The following is a 14,964-nucleotide window of genomic DNA, read 5'->3' as shown; positions in this document are numbered from 1 at the left end:
ATGTTACATAAAAATAGGAATATGAATTTATTGTGTAGAAGCTTTTGCTTTTTTATTTATTAGCAGATTTTTTTATTAGCAAATTGGCAGACTTTGCCGTAATCTCAATCACACTAAAGTTACTGCTTCATTTGGATTTTCTTATGTTGCAGAAAAATAGGAATATTAATTTATTGTTTAGGAGCTATTGCTTTTTTATTTATTAGAATATTTATTTATTAGCAGATTAGCAGACTTTGCTTTAATCTCAATCATACTAATGTTACTGCTTCATTTGGATTTTTCAATTTTTATGTTACAGAAAAAAAGGAATATGAATTTATTGTGTAGAAGCTTTTGCTTTTTTATTTATTAGCAGATTTTTTTATTAGCAAATTGGCAGACTTTGCCGTAATCTCAATCACACTAAAGTTACTGCTTCATTTGGATTTTTTTATGTTGCAGAAAAATAGGAATATTAATTTATTGTTTAGGAGCTATTGCTTTTTTATTTATTAGCATATTTATTTATTAGGAGATTAGCAGACTTTGCTTTAATCTCAATCATACTAATGTTACTGCTTCATTTGGATTTTTCAATTTTTATGTTACAGAAAAACAGGAATATGAATTTATTGTGAAGAAGCTTTTGCTTTTTTATTTATTAGCAGATTTTTTTATTAGCAAATTGGCAGACTTTGCCGTAATCTCAATCACACTAAAGTTACTGCTTCATTTGGATTTTTCAACTTTTATGTTACATAAAAATAGGAATATGAATTTATTGTGTAGAAGCTTTTGCTTTTTTATTTATTAGCAGATTTTTTTTATTAGCAAATTGGCAGACTTTGCCGTAATCTCAATCACACTAAAGTTACTGCTTCATTTGGATTTTTTTATGTTGCAGAAAAATAGGAATAATAATTTATTGTTTAGGAGCTATTGCTTTTTTATTTATTAGAATATTTATTTATTAGCAGATTAGCAGACTTTGCTTTAATCTCAATCATACTAATGTTACTGCTTCATTTGGATTTTTCAATTTTTATGTTACAGAAAAACAGGAATATGAATTTATTGTGTAGAAGCTTTTGCTTTTTTATTTATTAGCAGATTTTTTTATTAGCAAATTGGCAGACTTTGCCGTAATCTCAATCACACTAAAGTTACTGCTTCATTTGGATTTTTTTATGTTGCAGAAAAATAGGAATATTAATTTATTGTTTAGGAGCTATTGCTTTTTTATTTATTAGAATATTTATTTATTAGCAGATTAGCAGACTTTGCTTTAATCTCAATCATACTAATGTTACTGCTTCATTTGGATTTTTCAATTTTTATGTTACAGAAAAACAGGAATATGAATTTATTGTGTAGAAGGTTTTGCTTTTTTATTTATTAGCAGATTTTTTTATTAGCAAATTGGCAGACTTTGCCGTAATCTCAATCACACTAAAGTTACTGCTTCATTTGGATTTTTCAACTTTTATGTTACATAGAAATAGGAATATGAATTTATTGTGTAGAAGCTTTTGCTTTTTTATTTATTAGCAGATTTATTTATTAGCAAATTGGCAGACTTTGCCGTAATCTCAATCACACTAAAGTTACTGCTTCATTTGGATTTTTTTATGTTGCAGAAAAATAGGAATATTAATTTATTGTTTAGGAGCTATTGCTTTTTTATTTATTAGAATATTTATTTATTAGCAGATTAGCAGACTTTGCTTTAATCTCAATCATACTAATGTTACTGCTTCATTTGGATTTTTCAATTTTTATGTTACAGAAAAACAGGAATATGAATTTATTGTGTAGAAGGTTTTGCTTTTTTATTTATTAGCAGATTTTTTTATTAGCAAATTTGCAGACTTTGCCGTAATCTCAATCACACTAAAGTTACTGCTTCATTTGGATTTTTCAACTTTTATGTTACATAAAAATAGGAATATGAATTTATTGTTTAGAAGCTTTTGCTTTTTTATTTATTAGCATATTTATTTATTAGCAAATTAGCAGACTTTACCGTAATCTCAATCATACTATGGCTATAGTTACTGCTTCATTTGAATTTTTCAATTTTTTATGTTATAGAAGAATAGGAATATGAATTTATTGTTTAGAAGCTATAGATTTTTATTTATTAACAGATTTATTTATTAGCAAATTGGCAGACTTTGCCGTAATCTCAATCACACTAAAGTTACTGCTTCATTTGGATTTTTCAACTTTTATGTTATATAAAAATAGGAATATGAATTTATTGTGTAGAAGCTTTTGCTTTTTTATTTATTAGCAGATTTATTTATTAGCAAATTGGCAGACTTTGCCGTAATCTCAATCACACTAAAGTTACTGCTTCATTTGGATTTTTTTATGTTGCAGAAAAATAGGAATATTAATTTATTGTTTAGGAGCTATTGCTTTTTTATTTATTAGCATATTTATTTATTAGCAGATTAGCAGACTTTGCTTTAATCTCAATCATACTAATGTTACTGCTTCATTTGGATTTTTCAATTTTTATGTTACAGAAAAACAGGAATATGAATTTATTGTGTAGAAGGTTTTGCTTTTTTATTTATTAGCAGATTTTTTTATTAGCAAATTGGCAGACTTTGCCGTAATCTCAATCACACTAAAGTTACTGCTTCATTTGGATTTTTCAACTTTTATGTTACATAAAAATAGGAATATGAATTTATTGTTTAGAAGCTATAGCTTTTTATTTATTAACAGATTTTTTTATTAGCAAATTAGCAGACTTTGCCGTAATCTCAATCACACTAAAGTTACTGCTTCATTTGGATTTTTCAACTTTTATGTTACATAAAAATAGGAATATGAATTTATTGTGTAGCAGCTTTTGCTTTTTTATTTATTAGTAGATTTTTTTATTAGCAAATTGGCAGACTTTGCCGTAATCTCAATCACACTAAAGTTACTGCTTCATTTGGATTTTTCAACTTTTATGTTACATAAAAATAGGAATATGAATTTATTGTGTAGAAGCTTTTGCTTTTTTATTTATTAGCAGATTTTTTTATTAGCAAATTGGCAGACTTTGCCGTAATCTCAATCACACTAAAGTTACTGCTTCATTTGGATTTTTCAACTTTTATGTTACATAAAAATATTAATATGAATTTATTGTGTAGAATCTTTTGCTTTTTTATTTATTAGCAGATTTATTTATTAGCAAATTAGCAGACTTTGCCGTAATCTCAATCACACTAAAGTTACTGCTTCATTTGGATTTTTCAACTTTTATGTTACATAAAAATAGGAATATGAATTTATTGTGTAGAAGCTTTTGCTTTTTTATTTATTAGCAGATTTTTTTATTAGCAAATTGGCAGACTTTACCGTAATCTCAATCATACTATGGCTATAGTTAATGCTTCATTTGAATTTTTCAATTTTTTATGTTATAGAAGAATAGGAATATGAATTTATTGTTTAGAAGCTATAGCTTTTTATTTATTAACAGATTTATTTATTAGCAAATTGGCAGACTTTGCCTTAATCTCAATCATACTAAAGCTACTGCTTCATTTGGATTTTTCAACTTTTATGTTACATAAAAATAGGAATATGAATTTATTGTGTAGAAGCTTTTGCTTTTTTATTTATTAGTAGATTTTTTTATTAGCAAATTGGCAGACTTTGCCGTAATCTCAATCACACTAAAGTTACTGCTTCATTTGGATTTTTCAACTTTTATGTTACATAAAAATAGGAATATGAATTTATTGTGTAGAAGCTTTTGCTTTTTTATTTATTAGCAGATTTATTTATTAGCAAATTAGCAGACTTTGCCGTAATCTCAATCACACTAAAGTTACTGCTTCATTTGGATTTTTCAACTTTTATGTTACATAAAAATAGGAATATGAATTTATTGTGTAGAAGCTTTTGCTTTTTTATTTATTAGCAGATTTTTTTATTAGCAAATTGGCAGACTTTACCGTAATCTCAATCATACTATGGCTATAGTTACTGCTTCATTTGAATTTTTCAATTTTTTATGTTATAGAAGAATAGGAATATGAATTTATTGTTTAGAAGCTATAGCTTTTTATTTATTAACAGATTTATTTATTAGCAAATTGGCAGACTTTGCCTTAATCTCAATCATACTAAAGCTACTGCTTCATTTGTATTTTTCAACTTTTATGTTACATAAAAATAGGAATATGAATTTTTTGTGTAGAAGCTTTTGCTTTTTTATTTATTAGCAGATTTTTTTATTAGCAAATTGGCAGACTTTGCCGTAATATCAATCATACTATGGCTATAGTTATTGCTTCATTTGAATTTTTCAATTTTTTATGTTATAGAAGAATAGGAATATGATTTTATTGTTTAGAAGCTATAGCTTTTTATTTATTATCAGATTTATTTATTAGCAAATTGGCAGACTTTGCCTTAATCTCAATCATACTAAAGCTACTGCTTCATTTGGATTTTTAAACTTTTATTTTACATAAAAATAGGAATATGAATTTATTGTGTAGAAGCTTTTGCTTTTTTATTTATTAGCAGATTTTTTTATTAGCAAATTGGCAGACTTTGCCGTAATATCAATCATACTATGGCTATAGTTACTGCTTCATTTGAATTTTTCAATTTTTTATGTTATAGAAGAATAGGAATATGAATTTATTGTTTAGAAGCTATAGCTTTTTATTTATTAACAGATTTATTTATTAGCAAATTGGCAGACTTTGCCGTAATCTCAATCACACTAAAGTTACTGCTTCATTTGGATTTTTCAACTTTTATGTTATATAAAAATAGGAATATGAATTTATTGTGTAGAAGCTTTTGCTTTTTTATTTATTATCAGATTTTTTTATTAGCAAATTGGCAGACTTTGCCGTAATCTCAATCACACTAAAGTTACTGCTTCATTTGGATTTTTCAACTTTTATTTTAAATAAAAATAGGAATATGAATTTATTGTGTAGAAGCTTTTGCTTTTTTATTTATTAGCAGATTTTTTTATTAGCAAATTGGCAGACTTTGCCGTAATCTCAATCATACTATGGCTATAGTTACTGCTTCATTTGAATTTTTCAATTTTTTATGTTATAGAAGAATAGGAATATGAATTTATTGTTTAGAAGCTATAGCTTTTTATTTATTAACAGATTTATTTATTAGCAAATTGGCAGACTTTGCCTTAATCTCAATCATACTAAAGCTACTGCTTCATTTGGATTTTTCAACTTTTATGTTACATAAAAATAGGAATATGAATTTATTGTGTAGAAGCTTTTGCTTTTTTATTTATTAGCAGATTTTTTTATTAGCAAATTGGCAGACTTTGCCGTAATCTCAATCATACTATGGCTATAGTTATTGCTTCATTTGAATTTTTCAATTTTTTATGTTATAGAAGAATAGGAATATGAATTTATTGTTTAGAAGCTATAGCTTTTTATTTATTAACAGATTTATTTATTAGCAAATTGGCAGACTTTGCCTTAATCTCAATCATACTAAAGCTACTGCTTCATTTGGATTTTTCAACTTTTATGTTACATAAAAATAGGAATATGAATTTATTGTGTAGAAGCTTTTGCTTTTTTATTTATTAGCAGATTTTTTTATTAGCAAATTGGCAGACTTTGCCGTAATATCAATCATACTATGGCTATAGTTACTGCTTCATTTGAATTTTTCAATTTTTTATTTTATAGAATAATAGGAATATGAATTTATTGTTTAGAAGCTATAGCTTTTTATTTATTAACAGATTTATTTATTAGCAAATTGGCAGACTTTGCCGTAATCTCAATCACACTAAAGTTACTGCTTCATTTGGATTTTTCAACTTTTATGTTATATAAAAATAGGAATATGAATTTATTGTGTAGAAGCTTTTGCTTTTTTATTTATTAGCAGATTTTTTTATTAGCAAATTGGCAGACTTTGACGTAATCTCAATCACACTAAAGTTACTGCTTCATTTGGATTTTTCAAATTTTATGTTACATAAAAATAGTAATATGAATTTATTGTGTATAAGCTTTTGCTTTTTTATTTATTAGCAGATTTATTTATTAGCAAATTGGCAGACTTTGCCGTAATCTCAATCACACTAAAGTTACTGCTTCATTTGGATTTTTCAACTTTTATGTTACATAAAAATAGGAATATGAATTTATTGTGTAGAAGCTTTTGCTTTTTTATTTATTAGCAGATTTTTTTATTAGCAAATTGGCAGACTTTGCCGTAATCTCAATCACACTAAAGTTACTGCTTCATTTGGATTTTTAAACTTTTATTTTAAATAAAAATATGAATATTAATTTATTGTGTAGAAGCTTTTGCTTTTTTATTTATTAGCAAATTTTTTTATTAGCAAATTGGCAGACTTTGCCGTAATCTCAATCACACTAAAATTACTGCTTCATTTGGATTTTTCAACTTTTATGTTACATAAAAATAGGAATATGAATTTATTGTGTAGAAGCTTTTGCTTTTTTATTTATTAGCAGATTTTTTTATTAGCAAATTGGCAGACTTTGCCGTAATCTCAATCACACTAAAGTTACTGCTTCATTTGGATTTTTTTATGTTGCAGAAAAATAGGAATATTAATTTATTGTTTAGGAGCTATTGCTTTTTTATTTATTAGAATATTTATTTATTAGCAGATTAGCAGACTTTGCTTTAATCTCAATCATACTAATGTTACTGCTTCATTTGGATTTTTCAATTTTTATGTTACATAAAAATAGGAATATGAATTTATTGTGTAGAAGCTTTTGCTTTTTTATTTATTAGCAGATTTATTTATTAGCAAATTGGCAGACTTTGCCGTAATCTCAATCACACTAAAGTTACTACTTCATTTGGATTTTTCAACTTTTATGTTACATAAAAATAGGAATATGAATTTATTGTGTAGAAGCTTTTGCTTTTTTATTTATTAGCAGATTTATTTATTAGCAAATTAGCAGACTTTGCCGTAATCTCAATCACACTAAAGTTACTGCTTCATTTGGATTTTTCAACTTTTATGTTACATAAAAATAGGAATATGAATTTATTGTGTAGAAGCTTTTGCTTTTTTATTTATTAGCAAATTTTTTTATTAGCAAATTGGCAGACTTTGCCGTAATCTCAATTACACTAAAATTACTGCTTCATTTGGATTTTTAAACTTTTATGTTACATAAAAATATGAATATGAAGTTATTGTGTAGAAGCTTTTGCTTTTTTATTTATTAGCAGATTTTTTTATTAGCAAATTGGCAGACTTTGCCGTAATCTCAATCACACTAAAGTTACTGCTTCATTTGGATTTTTTTATGTTGCAGAAAAATAGGAATATTAATTTATTGTTTAGGAGCTATTGCTTTTTTATTTATTAGCATATTTATTTATTAGCAGATTAGCAGACTTTGCTTTAATCTCAATCATACTAACGTTACTGCTTCATTTGGATTTTTCAAGTTTTATGTTACATAAAAATAGGAATATGAATTTATTGTGTAGAAGCTTTTGCTTTTTTATTTATTAGCAGATTTTTTTATTAGCAAATTGGCAGACTTTGCCGTAATCTCAATCACACTAAAGATACTGCTTCATTTGGATTTTTCAACTTTTATGTTACATAAAAATAGGAATATGAATTTATTGTGTAGAAGCTTTTGCTTTTTTGTTTATTAGCAAATTTTTTTATTAGCAAATTGGCAGACTTTGCCGTAATCTCAATTACACTAAAGTTACTGCTTCATTTGGATTTTTCAACTTTTATGTTACATAAAAATAGGAATATGAATTTATTGTGTAGAAGCTTTTTCTTTTTTATTTATTAGCAGATTTTTTTATTAGCAAATTGGCAGACTTTGCCGTAATCTCAATCACACTAAAGTTACTGCTTCCTTTGGATTTTTTTATGTTGCAGAAAAATAGGAATATTAATTTATTGTTTAGGAACTATTGCTTTTTTATTTATTAGCAAATTAGCAGACTTTACTTTAATCTCAATCATGCTAAAGTTACTGCTTCATTTGAGTCTTGTATTTTTTATGTTGCAGAAAAATAGGAGTCTGAATTTATTGTTTAGAAGCTATTGCTTTTTTACTTATTAGCAGATTTATCTATTAGCAAATTAGCAGACTTTGCTTTAATCTCAATCATACTAATGTTACTGCTTCATTTGGATTTTTCTATTTTTATGTTACAGAAAAACAGGAATATGAATTTATTGTGTAGAAGCTTTTGCTTTTTTATTTATTAGCAGATTTTTTTATTAGCAAATTGGCAGACTTTGCCGTAATCTCAATCACACTAAAGTTACTGCTTCCTTTGGATTTTTTTATGTTGCAGAAAAATAGGAATATTAATTTATTGTTTAGGAACTATTGCTTTTTTATTTATTAGCAAATTAGCAGACTTTACTTTAATCTCAATCATGCTAAAGTTACTGCCTCATTTGAGTCTTGTATTTTTTATGTTGCTGAAAAATAGGAGTCTGAATTTATTGTTTAGAAGCTATTGCTTTTTTACTTATTAGCAGATTTATCTATTAGCAAATTAGCAGACTTTGCTTTAATCTCAATCATACTAATGTTACTGCTTCATTTGGATTTTTCAACTTTTATGTTACAGAAAAACAGGAATATGAATTTATTGTGTAGAAGCTTTTGCTTTTTTATTTATTAGCAGATTTTTTTATTAGCAAATTGGCAGACTTTGCCGTAATCTCAATCACACTAAAGTTACTGCTTCCTTTGGATTTTTTTATGTTGCAGAAAAATAGGAATATTAATTTATTGTTTAGGAACTATTGCTTTTTTATTTATTAGCAAATTAGCAGACTTTACTTTAATCTCAATCATGCTAAAGTTACTGCTTCATTTGAGTCTTGTATTTTTTATGTTGCAGAAAAATAGGAGTCTGAATTTATTGTTTAGAAGCTATTGCTTTTTTACTTATTAGCAGATTTATCTATTAGCAAATTAGCAGACTTTGCTTTAATCTCAATCATACTAATGTTACTGCTTCATTTGGATTTTTCAATTTTTATGTTACAGAAAAACAGGAATATGAATTTATTGTGTAGAAGGTTTTGCTTTTTTATTTATTAGCAGATTTTTTTATTAGCAAATTGGCAGACTTTGCCGTAATCTCAATCACACTAAAGTTACTGCTTCATTTGGATTTTTCAACTTTTATGTTACATAAAAATAGGAATATGAATTTATTGTGTAGAAGCTTTTGCTTTTTTATTTATTAGCAGATTTTTTTATTAGCAAATTGGCAGACTTTGCCGTAATCTCAATCACACTAAAGTTACTGCTTCATTTGGATTTTTTAATGTTGCAGAAAAATAGGAATATTAATTTATTGTTTAGGAACTATTGCTTTTTTATTTATTAGCAAATTAGCAGACTTTACTTTAATCTCAATCATGCTAAAGTTACTGCCTCATTTGAGTCTTGTATTTTTTATGTTGCAGAAAAATAGGAGTCTGAATTTATTGTTTAGAAGCTATTGCTTTTTTACTTATTAGCAGATTTATCTATTAGCAAATTAGCAGACTTTGCTTTAATCTCAATCATACTAATGTTACTGCTTCATTTTGATTTTTCAACTTTTATGTTACAGAAAAACAGGAATATGAATTTATTGTGTAGAAGCTTTTGCTTTTTTATTTATTAGCAGATTTTTTTATTAGCAAATTGGCAGACTTTGCCGTAATCTCAATCACACTAAAGTTACTGCTTCCTTTGGATTTTTTTATGTTGCAGAAAAATAGGAATATTAATTTATTGTTTAGGAACTATTGCTTTTTTATTTATTAGCAAATTAGCAGACTTTACTTTAATCTCAATCATGCTAAAGTTACTGCTTCATTTGAGTATTGTATTTTTTATGTTGCAGAAAAATAGGAGTCTGAATTTATTGTTTAGAAGCTATTGCTTTTTTACTTATTAGCAGATTTATCTATTAGCAAATTAGCAGACTTTGCTTTAATCTCAATCATACTAATGTTACTGCTTCATTTGGATTTTTCAATTTTTATGTTACAGAAAAACAGGAATATGAATTTATTGTGTAGAAGCTTTTGCTTTTTTATTTATTAGCAAATTTTTTTATTAGCAAATTGGCAGACTTTGCCGTAATCTCAATCACACTAAAGTTACTGCTTCATTTGGATTTTTTTATGTTGCAGAAAAATAGGAATATTAATTTATTGTTTAGGAGCTATTGCTTTTTTATTTATTAGCATATTTATTTATTAGCAAATTAGCAGACTTTGCTTTAATCTCAATCATACTAATGTTACTGCTTCATTTGGATTTTTCAATTTTTATGTTACAGAAAAACAGGAATATGAATTTATTGTGTAGAAGCTTTTGCTTTTTTATTTATTAGCAGATTTTTTTATTAGCAAATTGGCAGACTTTGCCGTAATCTCAATCACACTAAAGTTACTGCTTCATTTGGATTTTTTTATGTTGCAGAAAAATAGGAATATTAATTTATTGTTTAGGAGCTATTGCTTTTTTATTTATTAGCATATTTATTTATTAGCAAATTAGCAGACTTTACTTTAATCTCAATCATGCTAAAGTTACTGCTTCATTTGAGTCTTGTATTTTTTATGTTGCAGAAAAATAGGAATATGAATTTATTGTTTAAAAGCTATTGCTTTTTTATTTATTAGCAGATTTATCTATTAGCAAATTAGCAGACTTTGCTTTAATCTCAATCATACTAATGTTACTGCTTCATTTGGATTTTTCAATTTTTATGTTACAGAAAAACAGGAATATGAATTTATTGTTTAGGAGCTATTCTCCAGTTTCTGTGAGGGTCGTTTGGGCCAATCTTAGACCCATCTTCTTGTTTGTACGTTTGTTTGAAGATATCATTGACGGGTATCGTTGTTTTAGCCTATAAGTTAAGGTATATAATGACTTAAAGCGTGTGGCCCCTGCGCGCACATCTTGTAGAAAAGCACAGCTTTCGGGAGAATGAAAAATCTCATTTGGGGATTATTCTATGGGTCATGAATCTGCGTTACATTTAGAAAGTAATATGAAATTGTTCTATAAGTGCTTATTTTTTATTATTTACTATGTCAAATTTTTCTTTTATTGATGTCTTTTTAATGCCACTTACAAGAATTTTTTTATTTCTACCAGTTGTCACAGCTAAAAAACTGACTGACGTAATATAATATCCTCTCTTAGATTTTTTTTTTTTGGGGGGGGGGATATATTTTCACTGGAAAATGTCATTTCTTTGTGTTTTTTACTGAAAAAATCCCCCACTGCTAGATTGGAATAACAGATCTGCCATTACATTTGCATCAGCTGATTCTTACAGCATTTTCATCTTCTAAAGGACAGTAACAAAAGAATAGTACCCTTTTATTCCTTTGTTAACATTGTTTCTAAAGATATATTCGCTACTATCACAACATCGTAGCTTATCATCCTCCTAATGGTGCTAGATATACCCTTAAATATTATGTATTTAAGCCGGAATTTTTCTGGGAATGGGGCCTAGGATCAATTATCTGTAGGCATTTACACTTTCTTTGTATCTTTGTCCTTCAAGTTTTTTTTGTGTTTGAAGAACTGAAGGAAATATTGATGGTTTTCTGAATGTATAATGAGTATATTGTTACCGAAAATAGGAAATCTTGATGGAAAAGAAGGAAATCTTTATGGTTTCTGATCATTTTCTTTGATGGTTTCTTGATGGAAATCTGATGGAACTGAAGGAAATCTTCATGATTTCTTGAATGTATAATGAGTATATTGTTACAGAAAAATAGGAAATCTCGATGGAAAAGAAGGAAATCTTGATGGTTTCTGATCATTTTCTTTGATGGTTTGATGGTTTCTTCATGAATATCTGATTGGACTGAAGGAAATCTTAATGGTTTTCTGAATGTACAATGAGTATTTTCTTACAGAAAATAGGAAATCTCGATGGAAAAGAAGGGAATCTTGATGGTTTCTGATCATTTTCTTTGATGATCTGATGTTTTCTTGACGGAAACCTGATGGAATTGAAGGAAATCTTGATGATTTTCTGAATGTATAATGAGTATAAAGCTCAAGGAATTTTCCCTTTCCTAGACAGTATCTTCAGGGAGTGTGATAAAGTTTTTAACAACAAAAATCGTAAAAATTGGTCACTATTTGATTTAGAATTTTTACTATTTCGTTGTAAAAATTGGTATATTTTAAGCTGCAATTTTTTTGGGAGGGAGAGAGGGAAGGAACTGGGTCAATTTTGTGCTTTAAAACTCCTTTTGTTTTAAAGTTTGTATCTTGCTTATCAAGGTTTGGTATGTTTGAAGAATTGAAGAAGAGGTTTGTCGATGCTAATGGAAACCTTAGCCCTGGCAGCAGGTTACTCTGTGGCCTGGGTGCTGGTGTTGCAGAAGCTATTTTGGCAGTTACACCAATGGAAACAGTGAAGGTGAAGTTTATTAATGACCAGAGAAGTGGTAAACCACAGTATAGAGGACTCTTCCATGGTTTAGGCATGATTGTCAAACAACAAGGTAATTTTTTTACTTTATTTGTTTCTCTCTTGGACAGATCATTCAGAAAATAAACGTTCAGATGGGGATAAGCCCATTTATTAGACATTGAAAATAGATACAAAAGTCTGGATATTTTGACCGCACATACAGCAATCGTCATCAGCAGAAATATTTAAGCATTAAAGTTTAGATAATTTCGAAGACCACACTTCCTTTCCATGACGATAAATAAAAGTTCAAAAAGGGATAATATCCTTTTAATAGACAGTCATAAATTTGGTCACATATGCAGTGACCGTCATCAGTAGTAATACCATCAGTAGTAACGGTCACTGCACATATGACCGAAGTATCCAGTATTTTTTGAAATTTATCACTGTCTATTAAAAGGATTTTATCCCTATTAGAACTTTTATTTATCAGCATTAAAATTAAAACTAACATATTATATAGAACAAAATAATAACTTTCGGTTCATTCACTAGATTTGTCTGAGGGAGTTCTTTAACTGGGTTCATCCGAAGTCTTGAGTTGTAAATTTTCTTCTTTAATATTGCCTGAATTTAAGTTGAATTTCTAATGAAGGTGGCAAAATCTCTCTCAGACAAATCTAGTGAATGAACCGTAAGTTACTATTTTGTTTTGTATGAATATGTGAGTTTTAATTTTAATGCATTAGTATTTTTGCTGATGATGACTGTCTAATAAATGGATTTATCCCCATTTGGACGATTATTTTTTCGTCATATAAATGCAGTGTGGTCTCTGAAAAAAAAAATCTAATTTAAAGTATTACGTCGAAATGGTGCAGCTCAACTTGACTCTGGTGCAGCTGAACCCACACTCAACTCCTTTTTTATTCAGTTCAATCACATTCGCCTTATCTCGATTTAGCTAAACGAAATTCAATTAAATCCGCACCAATTCGCCCTGGTTGTTTTTATTATTGACAATATTCGAGTTAAGTTGTATATGTGAAGTTGAACGGTGTTAATCTAAACAAAGTCTGAGCTGAATGAGACTTGAGCTCCTTAGTCACCGTTTTTACAACTGAAAAGCAGAGCATTAGAAACTTAAAGAAACTAACCTACGTAAATAAGTATGTTAAGTGAGTAGCTTTATATTAAGAATAGCTTTTAACTCTTAAATAAGTCTTTACCCAATCTGCTAACCTAAAAATACAAAAATGATCAGAATCATCCTCTAAAATCATCACAATCACCATAAGCAGACTATTGAAAAATAAAAAAATTGGAATGGAGCCAACTCAAACTCTGATGAAGCGTGAAACGTTTACTAGAAAACGTTTTTTTTAATATATTAATAATAAAATTTTTATTATGAATTTTATTTTTTATTTTTTTTATTATATTAAAATTTTTTTAAATATATTAATTGCTCATTTTGAAATAACATTTTATTGATTGTAATAACATATTATTAACAATAATATGTTATTATTGATTTCTCTGTAACGTAACATAAAAGAGGCAAATCATCCGACGCTTCCCCTTTTTTAGCCCTAGTTTTCTTTAGACACCCATTTTAGAGCTGGGTCGACTCTGGCTGAGCTTACAGAGTCACGCCATTACCCCCCTTTCCAAACCAAATAGCCAATGACACCAGGACTCATACCCCTGACCTCCGGATTTCAAATTGGGAGCGCAAACCACTTGGCTAGGACGAGTATAATAATTGACCAGGACTCGAACCTTTGGACATAAACTCACATAACGTAAAATTCTATGCAGAGTCTACTTGGCACTCCCTACATTACGGACAAAATTTGCTCTGTAAACGTTGCTACGTTACTACGTTAATAATAAGGTTTCATGGCTTAGCGTGAAAGCACCATCGCTATTTCGTAATTCTAATATGAAAATAGCTGACCTGAGCGCCAATTGTGGTAAATGGGATTAATAAACTTTAGATCGAAAAACTGTCAGTTGTGTTGTGAAAATTTTTATCAGGAATAGACGGTTTTTATCCTTCATAAATTCTTTTTTTTCTTATCAGAGCCTTAACACACCATGGTAAAGCTCCAGTGTAACGCTAGAGCCTCGCCACACCAGTATTAATGATTTGTTTTCCTGCTTTATTTAGAAACGCAGAAGTTTAGAATATTAGCTCAAATTCAAAAACCTAAAGAAGGAATTAAATGCATGAGTAGTAGTAATATTAGTAGTTTATTATGCTTAAGAATATAAAACAGAATAATTATTTGCACGCCAAAATCTGAGCGTGTGAGGGCATTTTGCAAGGTTAATTTGTCAGGGACCCTGCCAACAAAATTCCTACATCACAGGCTTCAACGAGCTAAAGAAGGTTTGAGGAATTTGTCAGGGACAGTATTGGTTCTGAAGACGAATATAGGGGAGGGGCACAACAAACATTTTGTGTGTCAAAGGAGATATCACCTAATTGTTATAATCGATGACGTCATAAGCTATATTTTC

At 27.9% G+C, this 14,964-nt stretch overlaps 1 protein-coding gene across 1 annotated transcript in view; it reads left to right on the top strand.

Annotated features, from left to right (window-relative positions):
* sea (mitochondrial citrate transporter scheggia) overlaps positions 1-14,964 on the top strand; it is a 103,352-nt gene that overhangs the window by 51,310 nt on the left and 37,078 nt on the right. Inside the window, exon 3 of the mRNA XM_089103707.1 lies at positions 12,303-12,526. Within this exon, the coding sequence (XP_088959833.1) occupies positions 12,303-12,526 (224 nt within the window). The remainder of the gene's footprint in view (positions 1-12,302; positions 12,527-14,964) is intronic.

This window comes from Artemia sp. Qi Xiang Cuo, chromosome 17, assembly GCF_049724085.1.
Source record: "Artemia sp. Qi Xiang Cuo chromosome 17, ASM4972408v1, whole genome shotgun sequence".
NCBI lineage: Eukaryota > Metazoa > Arthropoda > Branchiopoda > Anostraca > Artemiidae > Artemia > Artemia sp. Qi Xiang Cuo.
Note: the sequence above shows the minus strand (reverse complement) of the source record. Positions and strands in the feature narration are given on the sequence as shown.